Here is a 22,458-nt window from a genome sequence, read left to right on the forward strand (position 1 = left end):
TTTTTCAAGTATACTTTGCTTAAAAAGGCCAGAAGTTTCATGGGAATTTTATAAGCTTTAGATGAACCTTGCATGAGAGTTAGCCTATCAAAACTTTTAAAAATCACTTGCTGAGAGCTCATTCCATCCAAGGTATCTCCCTGATGTTACGTTTTCATAAAACAATTCCCTAATGTTTTAAAATAATGCCACTGCTGTTGGGTAGTTTGGTCCTCCGATTCATAGCTCTAAAATGTTGTTGGACATGTACCCACTTGCCCATTAAGTGAGGAGGCTCAGCAGGAAATAGAGAGAAAAGGAAAGCTGAAATGCAGAGCTATTCTGAGGCTCTTATACAACTCAAGTAGCAGTGTGATGAGAACTACAGCACTGCAAGCAGCCTATCCTGCAAGCCAGTGATAATATTTGGTGCAGGGAAGGAGACTCGAGACAATAAAAAGGAAGAAAGTTAAAATATCTTGCTCACTAAGTTAGGAAAAACAGCCTTGAATTAATCAAAGCTACATCTGCCACCATTTTGAAATAGTGGTAAAATAATACAGTATTCATTTAAAGTAAGAGTAACAAGCATACATGACAAAATACTCAACATATTTAAGTACCACAAGGTGCAACAGGCAAATGAGAGACCATGACAAGCAGGAATTTGCTGAAGCATGCTATAGTTCGCCGGTTCACAATACTATGAAAGGCAGCTCATAGATTACACCTCACCAACTGCATATTGTTTTAATCAGTGACCATATTGAAAATGATGAGAAAGTCACAGCTTTAATATCCCCAAGTTGTTGACTTTGATCAAACTTGGAATTTTCTTTAGTTAAGTTAGTTAACCCTTTCCAGCCAAAAGATAAACCATTCCTCCTAAAAAAATCCCATCCCTCTTTCTCATGTTCCTTTATTTTACTGCTATCATTTGGTATTTTCTCTATCAGAGTCATTGTAACCTAACCCACCAATCAGGGAGCTGATGTGATTGGTTTCCTCAAACCTTTCAAACTTTTATTGGAGTCAATGAAAACTAAAATCAAACAGTGTGTAGAACAGGTGATTGTTTTAATTGTAGTAGTGGGTTGGGTTAAAATTACCTTCCTTACTCTGGTGAGTTCAAAGTCCAATGTCCTACCAGCTGCTCCGCTTCTCTGCATCCTGCCTTTAAGGAAATATGATCTTCTCTCTGCTCATCCTTGCCTTGGCCTTCAAACACTTATATCTAGCTATTTCACTTCATTCACTTTACCTAATAATGAAAACCACCAAGGAAATAGGCCCAAATGGAGTAGACTAAGTTATTCACAGTACAAAGCATGGGACATTTAGAACATTAAGTGACTTAAGATCATCTTTGTGGTTACTAAAATCATCTCATAATGTTTGTGCGTTAGAGATAGGTCCTGTTTAATTATGTAGTTGCCTACTGAAACACAGAGCAAGAACTGCAATCCAATATTTTACAGATACTAGGCTACACATGATCATACCGGACATAAATAAGAGATGTTTAAATGTTAGTGTAATAGAATTTCACAGCATAGAAAGATGCATTGCAGCTCATCACATCCACACTGGTGTCAAGCACCTTTCTGCTCTAGTCCCATTTTTGAGTACTTGGTCCAAAGTCAGGTTCAGTGCTATGCTATGGTGTTTCTAGTGATCATTTAAACACCTCCTTAAATGTTTGATGCTACCCTTAACTTCTAGAGATCTTATCAGATACCTTACTGAAGTCCATGTGGATCACATCCATTGTACTACCTTCATCCACATTACTCGTCACCTCTGGAAGACAACTTGTCAAACATGATGTCCCTTGACAAAGCCATGCTGAGTAACCTGGATTAATCCTTACATCTCAAAGTGAAACTTAGTTCTAACCCTCAGAATTCTTTCCAATAGTTTCCGTGTCAATGATGTTAGACCTGATGGCCCTGGTTTATCCACAAGACCATAAAATTATTTGGCCCCTTGAGCCTCTCCGCCATTTAATAGGATCATGGATGATCCAATATTCCTCACATCCACTTTCCTGCCCCCTCCCCATAATGCTTGAATCCCCCACTGATCAATAATCTATGCCAGCCTTGAATCTACACAAGTACTCTACCTGCCAAAGGGTTCCAAAGACCTACCACCCTCAGAGAGGAGAAATTTCTGTTTTTGGGAAATTTAAACTAGTACCACTTTATTCTGAGACTATGGCATCTGGTCCTCGGCTCTCCATGTGGGGAAATATTGTCTCGGCATTCACCCTGTCAAGCTCTGTAACATTCTTATATATCTCAATGAGATCACCTCGCATTCTTCTAAACTCTTCTCTACTCCAATGAATAGAGTCACAAACCGTTTAGCCTTTTCTTATAAGTCAAACATCCAAGTGAACCTTCTCTGAACTGCCTGTAATGATATCATTTTTTTCTTAAATAAGCAGACCAAAACCGCTCATGGTACTCCAGATATGGTCCCACCAGCACTTTGTACAGTTAAAGTATGACTTACTTACTCTTATACACCAAACTCCTTGAAATAAAGGCCATTAGCCCACCTGACTGTCTGCTAGCTTTCTGTGTTTCATGCACAAGCCCCCTAGTCCTTTGTGTTGCAGCTTCCTGCAGTTTTTCTCCCTATCAATAAATAATATATTTATCCCTTAAATAATAGTCTATTCTTTTGCCACTCCTTCCAAAAGAACAACTTTGTATCTTCCCACATTATATTCCACACTCAGCAGACTTACTTACCAATATCTCTTTAAGCTGCTTGTATCCCTCTCACGACCTGCCTTTCTGCCTACTTTTGTAATGTCTGCATATCTGGCTATAGTACATTCATTTGCCTCTTCCACGTCATTAATACACAGTGTAAATAATTGCAGTCCCAGCACTGATCCCTGTCGAAACCCATTGGTTATGGATTGCCAACCTGAAAATGAACTCTTTATCCCCACTTCCAGTTGCCTGACCGTGAGCCAATTCTCTATCCATGCCAATACACTAACTACAACTCTTTGGGCTCCTCTCTTATGATTTAACCTTTTTTGAGGTACCTTGTTGAGCACCTTCTGGAAGTCTCTGTAACCTTCTTTATTGATGATGCCATATTAGCTGTCCTGCAGTCATCTAGCACCTCTGCTCCGTCCAGAGAGGATTTGAAAATTAACATATGGAAAATTCCAATCTCTTACCTTGCCTCCCACAGAGGTCCAGCATACATTTCATCTGGATCTGGGAATTCATTCAATTTCAAGCTGTTAAAGCCACTATAACTCCTTCCCCTCAACTGTAATTTGCTATGGTATATCACAGTTCTCTTTTCAGATTTCTACACCTACATGGGTCTTCGCTGTTGTGAACACAGACGTAAAATTCTCATTTAAAACCTCACCTACGTCTTCTATCTTCACCAGTTTGCCCTTTGTTCCCTCATGGGACCTATCCTTTCCTGAGGTATCTTCTGGGTCCTATTATGATTCTAAAATGCATTCTGGATTTTATTTTTCCCATCAGTGTTTATCCAGCCCCTTAACATTTTCTTTTGTAATTAAGCCTCTAAGTCTTCTGGTATTCTGAGGCGCAGGTATCTATCATAGGCTTGCCTTCTTAAAATCCAAATCGTTCCTCAATATCTAATGTACTGGAGAATTTTTGGTTCCACTCTTCACCTTAAACTTCTATGGAATGGAAAGCCAATCAAATTTTAGATCCCAGAAGGATGAGATCAAATGGCTAAAATGCTTTTCTTAAGGAGACTGATTGCATGCAATACAGAGCTAAAGAGATGGGGATCCATGGTTCCTGTGTCTCTTACCACCCTGGGCTAGAAGGTCAGAGGGGTGTGGAGGCTCTTCTCAAGGGAAGGACAGTTACCCTTAATAACTAACTGGAGACACCTCTCTGGTACAGCCAATCAGAGCCTGGCAATATTGAAAGTACCAGTGGTGCCAGCAGTAGCAGTAGCTACTCCTAGTACAGAAATCAGGTGATTGGGAGGTGTTTGGAGGGGGTGCTGCAATGCATCCGACTTCAGTAAGCGTTTGGGGGCCAAGGTGAGAGAGGTCCTGGGGCACACTTTGAGAAATCCTCCCTCGAGTCCCGGTGCAAGAGGCGAACCCTGGTCTGTCATCTGCCCAGTTGGCTACTTTGCATGGCTATTGGTTGTCAGTTAAGTGGCAGTGATGGGCAGATGGGCTCCTCAGTGCCACCCTGCCACTGGTATAATTACAGTGGATGACAGTTAGGATGTATTTACCAAAGTCCCCTGCTGGCAAGTGAAGTTGAATCCTGTCCAGGGCTCAAATGATGAACATATGGCATGACGATGGAAAAAAAAATACTCACATCTACCATGAGTAAGAAGAGAACAAGAAAATAGTAATTTTTTCTTCTTAGTTGTAGCTGTAGTCAACAACAGAATGCTGCTGCTTTCAATGACTGTGACCCTCTGAGGACCAAGCAGCACTAAGTACAGGTAATGATTATTTGGATGCAATCTATGTCTGATTAAGCAGAGATTAACCTATGGTGATAACATTTTACCTATATGATTATAAAGGCACTCTATAGATTAACACCAAGTACATAGATCATTTTATTTAACAAAGCTGTTGATCAGAGTTCTACCTCCCTGAGCTTCATCAGTTTTGCATGAGTGCACTCTGAAAATTGATCTCACTGATCTGAATGAATCTTCTCGCCACAACAGTAAAATATTGACGGATCGCATTACAGCTGCCCTGATAATATTGAGATATTTAACTGGAGAAATGGTTGAGGCTGGAATGGGAGAAAATTCCAAAGTGCTTTAAAGAATTCAAAGTTAATGACATTGGCCAGTCCAGATTTATACAACTGTACTCACTCCACAGCGAATTAATTAAAGTGAACCATTCCCAATGTCATTTCTACAAAGACCAACAAATGGGAGGACACTTATCTTGATAAATTGTACCTCTCCAACAGGGATTCTTACACAAGACTTAAAATACTTCTGGATAAAATCTTTACCTATAAAATGTTCCTCCCATTGCATCAGCATTACATAATTGGCTTGCTAACAATTGTAAGTTAAGAAATTGACATAGAACATTAAGGAATACAAATATTGGAATTCATATTCGTCAATCGTTAACACAGTAATATTGAGACATTTTTCCAAACCATTCCAAAAAATAAACTCAAACTTTTTTTATTTGCCAAGACCATGAGCAGTGTTGTCAGAGGTGTACTCTAATTGCATATTGAACTTGAAGGTGTGCCTTTCAGGATTCACGTCATGTAAAAATGAATTCCGGTGTGCAACAGTACAGCATCAGCACAACCTTATGGGCATTGCAATGATAGTCTGTCAGTGATCATGAACACCTAAGATCAATAATGGGTTCTATTTAGTTTTGTCAATATTTGTTTCAAAAGGATATAATGAATTAGCACCAGTTTAAAACAGCAACATTTTAAACACCAGGCAGGCATATTGTTTCTGATTCACATTGCTGGAGTTTGGAGTACTCTTGGCAAACTAAAATTTCTCTAGTTAATAGGAAGGTAAAATACCATGTTAATTCCCTTTTCACTGGCAGCTGCTAATCATCTCTTTGAAGAACCCATTAGTGAATGAGCAATAATGTATCACTCTATACAGAAAATGGCTTATTTGTAATGTTACAGTTATAGCTATATTTGTGGTTAGGTCTGCACAAAATAAAATAAAAATGGAATGATATGATATTTTTAGCTTGTAGACTTGCTTAATTTCCTACAAACAGGTTCAAGGAATATCAGTTTCTAACTTTAATGTGAATATTGATGCTGTATTTAGTTGCCTGGTTTGGATAGTTGATTATTGATAAATTTAATATTAAAATGGTTTTAGAAGTCTTGGGTTTCAGAAGAGGCTCCACCATTAAAAATGAAAAGAAACATTCTAATTAGCAGAAGTTTTGAATCAGAAAATTACTGAAGAAATTATAATTATTTGTAAAGAAACACTTTAATAAGATCTTCAAAAAGGACGTTGAAAAATTGTCATGTTTTTAAAATTAGCATGGATGAATTCCTACTTAAATCTAATACTGTTTTCACTGAAACAGCAACTTATTGTTTCAGAGCAAAGACTATTGATGTTCAGTATGGAATGGAATAGTATTGTCTGTCTTGTGTTAACATTATCAGATCTTCCTCAAGAAAAAATGAGGTAGTACTACATCACTCCATTTATGCTGACCATGCAAGGTATCCTGGCAAGAAACCCAACCACACACCCCAGATTTAATTCCCTCAATTAATTTTTGTTTCTGGTTACTTATTTATGACGGCTTTTCACAGGGAAATCAAGCATCTTTTAATTCAGTGGTGTCAAGTCAATGGGCAACGTTTGAGAACACATGACTTCAATGGCTTGTGCCATTCCGTGTCTGGGTGCAGCATATCTTCTCCTCCCTCCTCCTCTAGTGAGACTCAGATCACAGTGGTGCTATTTATAAAGGGACCACTGATTCAAGAAGGGAGAAGGAGAAAGATGTTTCAGGGATAGTCAACCCAGACTATTTTTGTGTGTGTCCTGGAGGCTCTTCACTGAGTTGTGCTTCTTGGAACAGACTATCCTGTCCTCACTTTCTAATGGAGACTGGACATATGGAAGAAATGTGAAAGGAGACCAGATCAATATTAAAAATGGGAACAGGAGTAAACTGAGTGAATTGTAGCCTGTGAATTTCACATTTTTCAGAGTTTACAGATTGATGTAGCTATCAGAAGAATGTTAAATTTGCAAATATTAAATGTGTGAATCCTTAACTGAAGTACAGGTGCCCACTACAGCACGTGAATCAGCCAACTGGATTTGAAGGAAGTTTGCCGTGACATTATATGACAATGAATGACCCACACCTTCGAGTTCATTGTTTCTTTTTAAATATAGAATAGGACTGGATGAATTTTTTGCTTAACCCCTCGTACCTTTCTTTTTCATCTTTACTAACAGAAGAGTCTCGTTTTTCTACATCTCTATCTCTGTCATGAGCTGCTACAGAGGAACTGCGCTCTGGCTCCCCTGGCTTCAGCCAAGGGGGTGGGGTTGGAAACGAAGGAGGCGTTCTGTGGAGTCGATTCCAAGGTTCGTGAGGGTTGCTAAAGCTCTGCATACTGGGGCCATCTTTGTGGCTGAACATTGTGTTGGATGCTGAAATGGTTGAGAAAACAAAAATACAAAAAAAAACAATGTTTAAAAAGTCTGGCAGTTGGCTTGTCAGTACTTACCAAGCAATGCACTCTGAGTTTAAAATGTATACATACTATTGGCAGCTGGAAACAAGAAGGGAAAAATTACAGCAATATACAGGCAGGCAGCAAACATTGCCATTCAAGCCCTCAAATCATCAGCAATACAACAAATTACAAGAAAGCTAAACTCATTTGGAAAGATCATATCTAATTTGGTAAAGTTTGCCCTTCTACCCTTATCTACTCTCTACATGCAGGGAGTCATGATGGATATTAGTTTCACACAACATTCCACTTGCAGGGTCTTTTCAGCTTCCATCACTAGAAGCTGATCGACAGGATGAACACAGGCAGCTTTTCTCTTTCCTAGGTCATTTGGACCCTTGAGGTTACAGCAGAATTTTGCCGGCCTCCAATTATACGAGATGGAGGACTCGGTGGGAGAAATGGGGGAGGTTGGAGGTGGGAAGGCCTGATACTGGCAAAATAGCAAAGTGCTGCATTGGAATTGTGCCTCATGGCAATCCTGCCGTGGTAGAAGGCAGGAACTGGATCAGGCGCCCACTCCAACAGGGCATGTAGCCAATTTGCATAATTACAGGATCCTCCGATAAGGAAAACTTCAATGGGATGACTGCACTTTGTCAACAGCTAAGACTAAGAGAGGCGATGAGATTCATGGAGATGGCTGTCCTACGGATCACAGGATCTGTACCCACTCTAGAAAGGGTTAGCAGAAGGAAAGGAAGTTACTGTGGGCCATCACACCCACTGGAGGGCTTTAAACCAGTGATCAGCGTGGCTTTGGCCTTGACCTTGACCATCCACAATTTTACTATGAACACTTACCTCTATGATGGTATCTCCATTTTGAGGTTCCGTCAGTGTAGCTTTAGCTACAGCCACCTCTTGTAATGGAGCTGCTGAGGCCTGAGAGATTCTGGCCCTCTGATTAGGCCAGCAGCCCAGTCATCTTTCTTAACTGAACTACAGGCTTGCAATTGGCCTAGTAGGGCATTGCCTATAGTACCTTTCCGAAGGAAGTTGCTCAGGGCCCAAATGTCATCCTAATGTCCCAAAGCACATGACAGAATTCAGTTGTAGCAAGCCCCAAATTTTCCAACATTTGACACTGAGCTCCTGAAATCTTCTACTCTGTATCATTTCAATAGTGCAATGGGCATCTAAAGCATCTGCATAAGCCAAGACAAATGTTTACATTAGAAAATGTCACATAAAGCTGAAGAATGCATTATATTTGGGTTTTACCTCTTAAACAAACAGCAAAGCAAACAAAGGAACAATATGCCAATTCATTAAACTCCAAGCAAAACTCGTGAAGTTGTTGAGACACAATGTATAACACAGTCCAGGACAGTAGAGGCTTTTCGTGTACACATATAAATTCTTCACAGTAAGGAAACCTGAATCAACTGAGTGATGTCTGTTTTATGGTTTCACCTCAACAATTAGACCAAGTTTTGCATGGGCTTCACTTATGTTTTCAATCTACTCCTCTTAAATGTACAAGATATGCTTGTGATACAGAATGAGTTATCAAAGTGCAGCAAGAGGCCTGTCAAAATGCTTTTTTGAAGGATCACTCAAGTTTGCTGAAAGCTCAATGTAAGGGAAAGCTCAGGACACAAAGCAAGATGGTACATCACGGAACTCAGAACTAAAGAAGCTTGTGCTCACTTAATAGACCAGACGACCTGTTCCTGTTGTATAACATCCGAGAATTAAAAATAACATGGGGAAATAAACACGACTGCCATGCAGCCAAAATTGCAAGACGCAGAGAAACAGCAGAGGAGGAATGCTGATGAATGACCATGGGACATTGTGTGGTCACCCTTCCAGGAGAATGTTGCTCCAGGACAAAGGTTACACAATTATTCAATGAGTTGACAACAACTTCTCTTTTGAAAGGATCAGATCTAATTTACTGGAGAATAAGATATGAAATTTTGGCTAATCCTTTAGGTATAAGAGATGAGCCGCAGACCGACAGCACCATCCTGTGCAACACAATACTGCCTCAATACTTCTGTAATAGCAATGAATGTCAGTGGAGAACAGCAACCATATCAAAGTACATTCTGCCTAAACAAACTGAATTATGAGCTAGTCATACTGACCCCGACTCTAATCCCATTCACTCCTATTAACATGAACATTTTCTTGCCATTTAAAATATTTACATTTTCCTTCATTGCATTTCCTTTATCATTTTAATTCACTTTCTCTCTTTATCCTGTTCTTTCAGAATCTTTTGATTTAACATTTGGCTCCTTTTCCTTATCCACTTCAACTCTTTGGGGTTTTTTTTAAGTATCTGCCATCCCTGCTTCCAGGACTTTTTTTTATTATTGCTTCTGCACATTTTCCTCCATGTGACCATTCCTATTTACCCGTCTTGCTGTTTTCCTAATGTTTCTAAATTACTTTCCGAGTCACTGAACTGTTTCTACTGTCATTACATTAATGTTACAACTGTACTGAATCAAACCTCTGCCACTAGCAAACAGGTTGTTTGTTATGGACTTTAACCACAGTTCCCGTTTAATTTTCTTTTCTTCCTCTTTAATGCATCATTTTCTTCCTGAAATCATTGGTGCAGAGGACAAGCTGGAGATCAGGGCATGTTCCCAGTACTGCAGCTCTAATTCCAATTGCCAAGACAAGTCACTGATACAGTGATTTCCTTTCTTATCATAAAAGACAACGCAGCATTATCAACAGAACAATTCATTCATACCGCTATGTGTTTTGAATTTCTTTTAACATTGAATATTCAATCAGCATATCTAACTATACATTGATATTTCTCTCAAGAAGTACAAGAAACGTTTGTAAATTACACAACTCAAGTGTAGGAGGGGTTGTAACATGGGATAATTCATATCAGGACAGTGTGTGTGGAGTCAGTGATATAAATATGAGCTCAAACTCCACCAATCCAAGAAACACACAATGTGACTCAGCACAATCCTTTCAGAGTGTCTCTATTATAATTGTGAACCATAAATGCTCAACTCGAATCCTCTATAAACTCATGGATACATGAATGGAGTCCACTCAACATTGGATCTTCCAGACATTTCCAAAATTACAACATGGAATGGCAACTGATTGAAACAAGTGAAGGTAAAGGAAAACAAGGGTTGATAACTGAAGAAATCCACAATCGTGCACATCCGGAACACAAAATAAAGTTGAATTTATCAGAATTTAAAAAATGGAACAAGAATCCAGTAAAAGAACTGCCAACGTACACTATCACCAATAGAATGAGGTGTTGCTTTGGGGAAGGTGATTGTGAATATACTGCTAAGTACAAGGAGAAGGATAAAGAGTGGAAGGAGACTGGAAACTCAGACAGTTTAGGAGCTCAGGGGCCTTCATGTATGTCAGAGTTTCTATAGTGAACTCAGAGTTACCAGAAACTTAGTCTGCTTTAACTTGAAATATTTGAGCTCCTCTTTTGATTTTGAAAATGCATACCCTCTTATGGAAGTGACCCACAGTCTAATGGGTCCAAACATCTGCTGTGGACAAGGCCTGGCAACGTAGCCTGCATTCATGGAGACAGACACAATCCAATATTTGGTGTAATACTCTAACGCAGATTTTCTAAAACATTTCTCATTCAGGGATGATACAAAAGAACAGCAAAAGGGATACTGTGTTCAGAGAGGTCAGCTGTCTTCATCTAAAGGTAGCTGCAATGCATTCAGACATGACATACACAGTATTGAAACCAATATACACAAATACTTTCTATAGAAGTAGCATACAAGTATAGCATTGACGTCGAATGCATAAGCATAATACAAACATTCACAGATTGTGTGTGACAAAGATATACTACACAGCAACAACATACAGCTGTAATATGCACAGATCGGTGCATTATATACAGGTATGATCCTAGGAACGATCTACCCAGGTTAGGAATAGATGGGATAATATACACAGATGTGGCACATGCACAGACTGCATAGTGAATGCAGGTGTGAAACACAGATATATAGAATGGTACAACATATAGATGTGGCACACCTAGCTTGTAACAGGCGTGATCCACACAGATGCAATCTAGTCTAACGACAAGCTCAAGAGCATACACTCATCTCGCTCACTTTTAGTATACCAGCACGGTGTTGGCTTTGCTTTACGGCTAAACAATCCTGGCTCTAACTCTCAGTACTGACTTAATATTGCTCAAGTCTCAGCCAAAGTATCACTTCTCAACGTAAAACATGAGAAAGTCATACAAAGAACTGAAAGGACAGAAATACTCACTGATTGAAGGGTTCCCCAGTCCACCAAAGGCGCTGTTACTTAAGGATCTCAGACCACTCAAACCACTTGGTCTATTAAAGGGCTCTAAAAAATACAAACCAATACGTGTCCACCAGTTACTCCTTCGATCAAAATCATTTAATTTTTAAAAAATGTTTCTAACTGCAATTAAAATTAATCCTTCAACTTAACTAAACTTATCTAACAGGAAGCTGGAATGGCCACCCAGAGTCAGGAGTATATCAGTAATAGTCATGTCAAGTTGAAATAGAGATGAGACTTTGTTCAAGCTGCAACTTAAAGGGTAAATTTCACCATTTACGCATCCCAAAAGCATGAATCACTTCACAGAATTTGGATTAGCATCTCTATTTTCTGTCTCCTCCATATTTAGAAATAACAAGTTAAATAGTGGATACATCCACAACACAGGATGTTCACTGGAGAGGAGATTGACACATGACGAAATTCACCAGCCCAAAAGTATAGGGATTCCCTCTTTAGAAAGAGCTCCTACTGTGTATAAAGCACCAACCTGATTCTAATTTCCACAGATCCAACAGGAGCCCCTCCCATCCCACACCCTCCAGACACATTCAAGGGCACCTCCCACTGATGTCACTGTTTGCAGTGACACGCAATGGATTCACTAAGTCCGAGGAAATCAATTTGGAATAAATGGTGATGCTAAGGGAGATTGAACTGATTTATGAAGCAGACAAATTCTGTTAGGTCTTTGACCTTCAGAAGCTGCCCTAACCAGCTAGCTTGATATGACACAATAATCATCTGCATTTATAATGAAAAGCAAATGGTATACTGGACCACTCTGAAAGGAACGGGACACAAGTGTGATTTGGGTTGCCACTGGGCAGAGGTAACTTAGTAGCCGTTGTAGGCATCGAGACACTGCCATGGGAACAAGACTGCTGAATAGGACGGTGGAAGATAGTGTGATCTTGAATTTTGTGGTATGTTTTTGCTCGATGAATGCACTTCTTCTGAGGAAATAAAACTGATTTGTGCTAAATTTACAATGAAGCATCACTACATGCAAATTTCCTCTATCACTTGCCAATTCCAACAGATATCTGCTGAATTCCTCTGCCATTCACTTACATATCCACACTCCCCATTCCTCATTATAAACTGATCAAAATAATGCTATAGTTTAACTTCATTTCCCACAACACAGAAGTAAGTCACATGACACTGCTGTACCCAAGATATCCAGGGACCGTTGAAAACATTTTTTTAAACATTTTGGTCACTGCTGGAACGGGAATGTTCTTAGCATGACGTTGATGAATGGGTCAACAGCAGAAAGCAATAAAACCCATGAGAGTCTCTTTGCTGCAACTGGCAATGGAGGAGAGGGTATACTCTCTAGTGTGAACACAGCGTAGGGATGCACTGGGTGACTGGGATATACAAAGACTTGATCTGCAACAGGTCCTTGTGTATTTCTGCTAACAGTCCACAAAAGGTGCTTATACAGTTATTGTTTAGCCAGTCCTGTACATAGCGGTCAGCCACTGGCTGGTTGTTCTTGTTCTTTATTGCTTCACACTGTGGCAAAGTATGTAGCAATGATGAAATGGAAGGCCTTTGCTTTATAGGATCTGAGGAACAAGTCAGACCTTTATCAGGACATCGAGTAAATTACGCTTGAATCTTCATATTTCTAGCCATCACATGCTCCTGGTTGCCCGACAGCAGCTGTGAACAATGGGGTCAAAGCATAGCGTCAATCTTACACTCGTCTTCCCGACTGAAACACAGAAGGCTGCATTATGCTGTATCTGATAGTCACAAACAAAGCTGCATATTCATTGCCCATGTGTGTTCAACAAGATAGTGAAATTGTTGACAAGATCCTGTTGAGCTCTGGACTATCCTGTCATCTGGAATAGCTGTAGGACAGCCATTGCATCCACAAAATTGTATAACTGTTTCCAGAATGGAAACATGTTTCACAGGAATCTTTTCCCACCCTACTTCATCATGCTGTTCCATTCCACTCTCTCACATGCACAATCTAACTTTCATTTAAATGCACAAATTCTATGTGCTTCAACTGCTCCATGTGGGAGCAAAATTGCACACACTCCTATCTCGAAGGAAATACTTCCCTGCTTATCTTATTGGACCTACTATGTCACTTATATTTATGGCCCTTGGTTTGCAATTATACCACAAGCGGAAGGGGCTTTGCAATATCTACCCTACAGAATTCTTTCATAATTTTACAGATTACTATCAGGTCACCTCTCAGTCTCATTACCAAAGAACTGAGTTTCCGCTCATTCACTCATTGTGTTGTGTTCGGTTACCATGGAGAACAAGTTGAAGTAGTTTATTCTTGCAAGTGACTCATATGCTGCCTGGTGCATCATTTGCTGAATTTTATGATGACTCCAAGTTGCAGCCTGTAAAATATCCAAGATGTAAAAACTAACAGTTGTTATATGTACCCAACAGATGTTGGCAGTGCCATGCTTATGGTGCAGTTTGACCAACCATCAATTGGCACCACCTGGAATGGCATCATCACTGCTTCTCTTGTGAAACGCACTCTCCAGAGGCATAATTCTACTGAAAAATCCTGGTAAATACGGGAAATTTAAATTCAACTCTGTTCCAATGACGTTCCCAGCCATTCATGTGGGATCTTTTGCACCCAAAGTACCACTCGTCTGGAAATTACTATAGGGTGTGTTCTGACCAAGTACAATTTCTGTTCCAACATCTTCGGCACTTGCACCAATCATCAGAAAATCAATCCATTTAATTATCAAAGAGGAGAAATGGTGTCAGCTTGTGTTCATTGACTTAGGCCACGGAAATCCAACGCCAGACAAATTGTTAGTGAATCAGGGAAGTGGGTAGTAATGAGCTGAGACTCATTATCACCCCACAGAAACAGAAAGAATATTGAAGGTTAATTTTTGAGGTACCACCTCTCCAAATCCTTCCACCATCACCGACATCCAAAATTAGAATAGCAGACATTTCCGCCAATCAAATGTGGGAAGATTAAAGCCACTGAGTGAGAAAATAGGGTTGGCTGGTTGCTATGAGCATCCTTAGAGCTTTAATATGGAATTTATGGGGTGAATCACCCTGGTCATGATGATGAGGGCATTAGTGCATACAGAGAACAGCTGCTTGAATTATGCTGAGCAAGCTAATGCTGCTGTATACACAATGTTGCACCTTGGAAATCAAAACCCCAGATGGATATTTTCAAATTAAAACATCCACAGATGTTCTTGCACACCTCTGGAGCAGATGGGAATTGAACCTAGGTCTCCTAATTCAGAGATAAGGATGCTCCCACCATGCCACATGAACCCTAAGTCAACACTCCAATTAATGATCTTTCTTAGTTTAATACGGTTGCACTTGGGATCAGCAGCAGGAAAGACACCCTTTCACTACAGCAATGTTACTTAATGCTATCTGATTCTTATGGCTTAGTTGCTGGTAGATCCCTTTCTGGGTTGTGACTCAATACCACAGGTGTTTGGTGCTTTGTGTGGTTGCCAATATCTCCAGGGAGCGAAGCTGCAGAATGGGCTTTTACTGATTTGCAAGGCTTTTGCAAACCGGCTGCTCCCATGGGTTCAGTAGTAAGCAACGTAACTTGGAGAGTGAAAAATCTACATGCAGAGTGGGCCATGCTATTGAAAGAGGGAGGAGGAAGACATGGAGAGACATGGGCTTCTCATCCAGAGGCCTTATCTGATCATGGTTTTTCCAACAGCAACTTGAAAGTCAGTGCAGAACAATATGTGAGACATCTGCCTTAACGCATTCCCATTATTGGGTCTGCCTTCCCTGTGCCTTTCCCTAGCGAAGTGCTCCTGCCCAACACAACCTAACTAGCTGCTGACTTCCAATGAAAGAGACTGCTGGTGGTTTTGGAAAATAAATCCTCAGGAAAGGGCCTGATGCTTGGTTTGACCATGTTAACAGTGCTCTGCATGGCTGATCAGAGACAGGAACAGTAGTGACAGGTGGCAGTTTTGGGAGGAGGACTGCTGACTTTATAAAAGGGGTCAGTAGATTTATACTTCAATGCTGCTGTCCCTATCTAAGAGATGCTGGATAGCTTGAGCAGGCTAAGTGGTGTTCTTCCTGCTGGCCTCTTATTGATGTCCAGTCAGTCAGGGGGTCCTTTAATCTTTCCTGGGTACTAAACACATTGGAATGAGCAGGCATAAACAGTACATCCTGAGGTGTGGGGGTAACTAATTATGGTGATCTCTGCAACTCTTCTCAGGTACCACTGAATTTGTCATTGGTCCCTTTCCCAAATTCCATTGCCCAGCCACTATTTCCATCCTGGGCAGCTGGATGTTGAAGTTGAGCTGGACAATTCATAACCCATATATGTTTCTGAAGAAGGGTGACTGGACTGGAAACATTAACTCTGCTTTCTCTCCACAGAGGCCACCAGAGCTGCTGAGTTTTCCCAAGAATTTCTGTTTTGTTTCTGATTTCCTGCATCTGCATTTCTTTGTTTTTTTTGACACAAGTTCAAGTTCCACCTGCTCCCTTATAACAGGTCGATAAGAAATATATCCGAAAATGCTTGGCCCCATGATAAACTGCTTACTTAATCACCAGGGGTGCCTGTTCCTATGTCTGTATCAATCTGTTCTGCCCCGGCCTCAGCTCTTTTGCAGCTGAAATCCTCATCCCCATCTGTAAATTCTGAACTTGACTGTGCCGATGCTCTCCCACCGGACGTCCAAACTGACACCATGCATAAACCTGTGCTCATTGAACACAACTGCCCAAATCTCAACTCACGCCAACCGTCATTCACTCGACACTCAACCCTCTGCTAGCTGACCTACAAAGGCTCCCTGTTCAGCAATATGTCAATTATAAAATCCATACCCTTGTTGAAATCCTTTCCTATTTTTGTAACATTCTTTGGTTCAACAAGACTTTGAGGTTTCTCCAATCCTTGAAATCTGTCTGCTTTCTCATTAACCATTGAAATAGCTCCAGCTCTTTACTTCTCTCTCCTCCTTTCATGCAGTCCTTAAAACCTGGTTCTTCAATAAAACGTTTGGTCATCAGACTTGACAATGTCTTTTCTGCCTACATTTTTTTTGGTGATATTGCTGTTGTGGAACATTTTGAGGCATTTTGCTCTGTTAAATGTGCTATATGAAGGTAAGCCGTTGTTGAAGACAAGGAAAAATTAGCTTCTTGCTTCAAACAGTTGTATCAATTGTTCTCAGAGAAGCTCCAGAGTAATTCCAAGAACATTTTTTGGTCAGGGGCTAAACATATATAGCGTACTGGGAAGAAATGTCATCTAAAAATGTGAAAACATCTTAGAACAATGTACAACTGTTTAAAAAAAATTTTAAAAACAGACATACTGCTCTGAAACTGTAAAATATTGAACATTTCACCTCTTTCCCACTGGTGAACAGTTGGATGTATCCAATCTCACATCCACGAAAAGTGCCTAATTTGGTAGTTATTTGTGACCCATGACCTTGACTGGGTCTGGACTGCATTCTATAGCCAAGGTTCTAAATTTGGCTCTATTTGAAAAAATCTGGCTCAGTTGTGATTTCAGACTGACTTTATTTTAATATTAAACATGTAACCCCAAAGATAACAGCTGAATAGAGTTGAATTTTACATTAGATTTTAGGGCTGAGTTTCAGCACCTCACTTGACAAACTATGAACAAGCAATTAAAAATCTCAGGGAGGGGACTCAGACTAGTCTTTCAGATATGCCGACAACACTCAATGCCTTCCTACTGCAATAATCAGATAAGTCTGTAAGTGGGAAATTAAACCATTCCACCTCAAACACACAGGAAATGCCTTCTTGAAAACGGTAAGTTCAGATTGCACACAAAAGTGGAAGGCATATTTCCCAGTCAGATGCCGCTAACTTATCATGTATGTTGAAAGTGATGCTTTGTCAATTTATTAGACCCCACAGTGCTGTTGTGTTTCACTCAGTTTTTTTTAAGCTTTCCATTTTCCTTTTCAGCTGCTTCAATTCCTTTCTTCACGTTCCTCCCCTCCTCACTAAAAACTCTTTGTTTGCGCTCTCTCTCTCTCTCGGTTTAGAATTCATTGTACATCATTCCCAGCAAACTAATAAGATGTAGCCAATATTTGCCTCAGGCCTGAGAATTCCACTCCTGTGGATGCCCAATCAAGCTGCTGGGAGTTACTTTCCCTTGTCATCTTTCCCCTGTGTGGGAAGTGTTGAGTATTGGGTTGCACTCAATCACCCTTTGTGAATTTCCTATTTTTTGTAATCGTTTACTTCCACCAGACCGGGTATTCGAGCAATCTTATTCAATTATTACTGATAGCGCGACACAATTCCTTCCGTCTCCTTCTACTAACACAGCTATGATGTAAATACACCACCTAGTGGGTATAAAGTAGATGAGCTGTGCCTCCACCTGTGACTTCCAACCAACAATCCTCTCCAAGGATACAAGATAATCACTGATCAGAAAAGTTACATGGTCCATCGTCATTTGTCCATCGTGTTGATATGCCCTTTTCAACATAGTTCAATTTATTTCCAAATAGATTTACAGATGAGATTTGGTTAGTAGAGCCACCTCACCAAAAGTTCCTGGACTCTTCTTTATCCAAATTCTATTTGAGACACATTAATTGCTTACATTTGAAAACAGAAGTCTCCAGGTATAAATTTGTCCAGCACCCTGCTTCTGATTCAACAGTAGGAAACAATTGGAGTGAGTACACAATGACTTGAGACAAGGCTTATTCCTGAGGCATTGCATCAAACAGGAGGACATTGAAAATTAATTTCAAAATACAACTGCTAGCTAGGGCACATGTGGACCTGGCTGCTCTTAAAGCTTAAAGCTGCCAACCAGCTTGTGGAACAGGCTGGAAACAGGGGCTATGCTCACTTCTTTGCACATTAAAGGAGCTAACATCATGGTGTATATCCTAGATGTCTTGTCTGATGCTTGCATGGATATTGTGGATGAGGGACTTAAGGCTAAAAGTGCACGAGTCGCCCAGCATTTGGATGCGTTGGTGCTCGTGTTATATCTCAAATTTCTAGACCAATAAATCAGATTAACCAGGCCCTTGTTTGATTATAGCTGGTTATATCCGTGCCAATGAAACTCCAAGATTTGGAAAGAAAACCTAAAAAGAAATTGCAGAACTACAAAGCAAGTGGCAGTGTTGCTGCTCAGAAATCACAGCATGTTTGATCCCCATGGAGGAGGGGACTGCTATTAAGAATAGCCACTATGATCTATCTGTGCAGTAATACCAGTGACATTATGCCATTAGTGAAACGTAGCCCATACTGCAAAGGCTGTGCCGATATCGATGCACTTTTGAACAGCTGGAAACTACACTTTATCTTAAGGACATTATCTCTGAAAAGCTGATGGGCTTTAGTTTTAACACTTCACTGTCAAGTATGGTCAGCTTATTTTCAGCACAATTTTTTTTAAATCCCACAGAATTAAAAAGAAAACGTTGGTATTGGCTATATGAAGGACAACCCTTGAAAGGAGATCAGATTTGGGCAAATTACAAACAAGTACTGAAGTATGACTGAAAGGGAAGGTCAAAAACAGATGCATGCAAAATTCCAAAACACAGTCAGCACTTGCAAAGCTATTCTCAAGCACTCCTCCCCAGTGTATTGCTTTGGCTCTGGCGGCCTCACTAGCTTTCACTTACAGCACACTGGGGATGGGTGCCAGCTTAAAAGCAATATTCTCATCCTGCACCTGGGTGGGGTGCATTAGACAGAGTCACAACCAGGTTAGCCACTAAAACAGCTGAGAAGTAACTTCTCCAAGCTCAGCACTGCCACCCAGTGGGCATTTCAGTGACATTACCCACTGTTTGTCAAGAGCATATTCTCTCTGAAACATTTGAAAACCTCAATTTTCTTGTCACGGCAGATTTGTTTAATTAATTAGTGTCTCCTCCTTACTGCTGGGTGCAAATCAGGAGGGAATCAAAAATAGAATGAAGATTCCTTGTTTAGTCGCTGCAACCTTTTGGAGCTGGAAAAGAAATAGGTGTTCATCTGACATCAGGGATCATTCAACCTGGTGATGCAAGTTGTTGGCATTTCAACTGGCACAGTAAGGTGCTGGGCTTTGATAACAGGGAATGAGCCATGCATTGAAACTCCAGGATTGCAGCCAACCTGAGGTGGGAACCGTATTCTGAAGTACTTTCTGACCTCGGTTTCAGAACAGAGCTCAGATTAGCTTGAAATAGCACCCAATGCCAATTGTAATGGCTCTCCCACTGAGATGCAAGGCAATGCTCCTTATAATTAATGTAAGAGGAGCAGCCCACCACAGACTTTAAACAAAACCTCAGCAGTGTTTCCATTCCAACAACAATTTTGTTTCCTAACGGTGCCAGCTATTGTCTTCAGGTTTAAAAAAAGGAGGAATGCTTTGAATCAAAAGAAAAGTTCACTATCCTGTTAGATTTTCCATTCCCCCTCTCAATTTTCTGTTTTGTGACATAACAGCTGTTGATGTTGCTGAGTTTGTGGAATCAAATGTTCCCAACACCACCACCATCTGGCACTTGGTGGCACTGCGGCCCATGATCACAAACACACAATTCATAACAACATTTCAATAATCTTCAATGCTACCATTTTTCTGACACACCGCATCGAAACGCGCAAACACAAATTGCTGGAATCGCTCACATTTTACACCTAGGTGACCAGTTGTAAACAACTATCTATATGACTATCATGAATACGACAGGTCCAAAGTACACTACTGCAAAAAGAGACGTTTTCTGAAATGCCATATTCTATTTGCAATGGCATTACAGTATAAGGCAACTTTAATAGCTCAAGGGCTACATGTCCATTGATAGGCATGACAAGGATGCTGGGTGTGGTTTTACCATCTCTGGAGCTGATGAGAAACGGAAATAATGGGTGGGGTTTGCCCTTTAGAGAAACTCACCTCATTCTCACCACAATTATCTGCTGGGCGACTTTCTTAATTTGCCAGTGATTAAGTTCAATTAATGGTCAACTAAGGGTCTTTAGCCTGCTACCTCCTTGACCATGTGAGAGGAAGGTGGCTCCTTTGACTAGGAAACCGTGGCAACCCGTTTGCCCAGTTAGGGAACAGGATGCCAATTCCCAAAATACTCCAATGACAGGGAGTGTGGGTGGGGTGCATGGGTGAGGGGCTGCGGGTGGGAGGGTGAAGTCTCGTAAATCCGACTGCACATCCTGTAAATGACTTCCAGGAAGAGGAGGAGATAGATAGACCTTGGTTTGGGATCCCCTGAGGAGTTGTCCTCAATCAGCAGACATTGCAGCTCACAGGCTGCCAGCTATTTACCGGTGGGCAGCCTGTGACCCCTGATGGCTGATGGGTGGGTGGTAGGGTAGGTGGGGCAGCATGTTGGTCATCACCTTACAGGCACGCCCACGCACGTTTCAAAAGGAGGAAAATCGTGCTCTGAAAGGAAGCATACTTTCCACTGAATTGTGCATTAAAATGCTGAATTATCATCATGCAGCTGTAACCAACTGGGCCAAATTTGGAGCTGTTTCCATGGGTGTACGCTTAAGTGGAGTAGACTGTACTGTACGTGCTAACTTGTCGACAGTTGTTTCAGTCTGCAAACTGTTTTCCCAATTCTTCCCCAAACACCAGCCAGCCCATGATTACCTAAGTGAGAAGCTGGACTCAAGAAGCTGTTGTGATGAGGCGGAGGTCCGAAAGGGTTTCCACTGGGATGTGTGGTACCTGCAAAGAGACAGAGAAGACAGTTTTCTTCAAAGAAGCACTCATAAAAAACCGTTCACCGTGACCCGAGTCCATCCAGTATTTGGTTTGCCATGCTCCTTCACGAGGTAATACACTTGTTTCTGCTTCTTAAAGGTATCAACGGGATTCATCATAATATTAATGAAGTCTGGATTGGTTATGCTTTCATTTTGAAGATTTCTAATCCCAATGACTGGTGCAGGTTAGTGGAGAATGCCACCTTCAAAAATGAAATATGTGTGTGATCTGTTAAAAATAAGACAATGTTTAAAAGTTTTTCTAAGTACATTCAGTAACAAATTTAATCTGAGATTTGGACTGAGTAAGTGAAGCACAAATAAATTGGAATGGGGTGGGGGCAACTGAAGCAGAAATAGAAACGTAGAGAAACAGAGATAAACTCGAAAGGTTAGAGATGTGGCGCGGTGACATCCTTGTCATATTATTGCTGGACTGTTAACCTAGAGACCCAGGTCATGTTCTGCAGACCTGGTTTCAAACCTGCCATTGCCAATGATGGAATTTGAATTCAATTAGAAGAAGTGTAGAATTATGACTCTAATGATGACTGTGAATCCGTTGTCAATTGTCGGAAAAACCCACCTGACTCTCTGATGTCCTTCAGGTGAAGGAAACTGCTGTCCGTACCTGGTCTGGCCAACATGTGACTCCAGACCCACAGCAATGTGTTGATTCTTAACCGGCCTCTGGTCAATTAGGGATGGGCAATAAATGCTGACGAGCCAGCAATGCCCTCATCCCATGTATGAATAAATAGAAAAGAGAAGACATGTAATAAGAAATAAATAAAGATATATGGAGAGATGACTGAGCAAGAATGAGTGAGAAGCAAGGAAAGAGGAAGGAAACAGGCAAAGAAATAGGCAAAGGAGAAGTACAAAAATCCCTCCAGTAACTTCGAGCTGCTAATGAGGGAGAATGTAATTATAGTGTGACAAGGTTAGTCAGGTAGGTTCCAGTGTGGACTGAGACCTACTGAGAGAAATGTGACAATATGCACAGAAAGGCTATGATAGTATGAGAGAACCCCAGGGGAGAAGCAAGCCAATTATATATGCCGTCTGGGCTCTATTTCCTCTTTATCAACTTGCATTG

General features: G+C 40.7%; 1 protein-coding gene across 11 annotated transcripts in view; it reads right to left on the reverse strand.

Annotated features, from left to right (window-relative positions):
- Nucleotides 1-22,458, reverse strand: part of auts2a (activator of transcription and developmental regulator AUTS2 a) — a 1,178,234-nt gene that overhangs the window by 4,383 nt on the left and 1,151,393 nt on the right. For 10 of the 11 annotated variants that reach the window (XM_048556878.2, XM_059655523.1, XM_048556879.2 and 7 more), the window contains 3 exons: nt 21,244-21,321; nt 11,523-11,606; nt 6,951-7,173 (listed from right to left, as the gene is read on the reverse strand). In XM_048556878.2, coding sequence (XP_048412835.2) covers nt 6,951-7,173; nt 11,523-11,606; nt 21,244-21,321 — 385 coding nt within the window. The remainder of the gene's footprint in view (nt 1-6,950; nt 7,174-11,522; nt 11,607-21,243; nt 21,322-22,458) is intronic. The other variant, XM_048556883.2, reaches the window with a different exon arrangement.

The sequence above is a fragment of the Stegostoma tigrinum genome, chromosome 27, assembly GCF_030684315.1.
Source record: "Stegostoma tigrinum isolate sSteTig4 chromosome 27, sSteTig4.hap1, whole genome shotgun sequence".
In the NCBI taxonomy this organism is placed as follows: domain Eukaryota; kingdom Metazoa; phylum Chordata; class Chondrichthyes; order Orectolobiformes; family Stegostomatidae; genus Stegostoma; species Stegostoma tigrinum.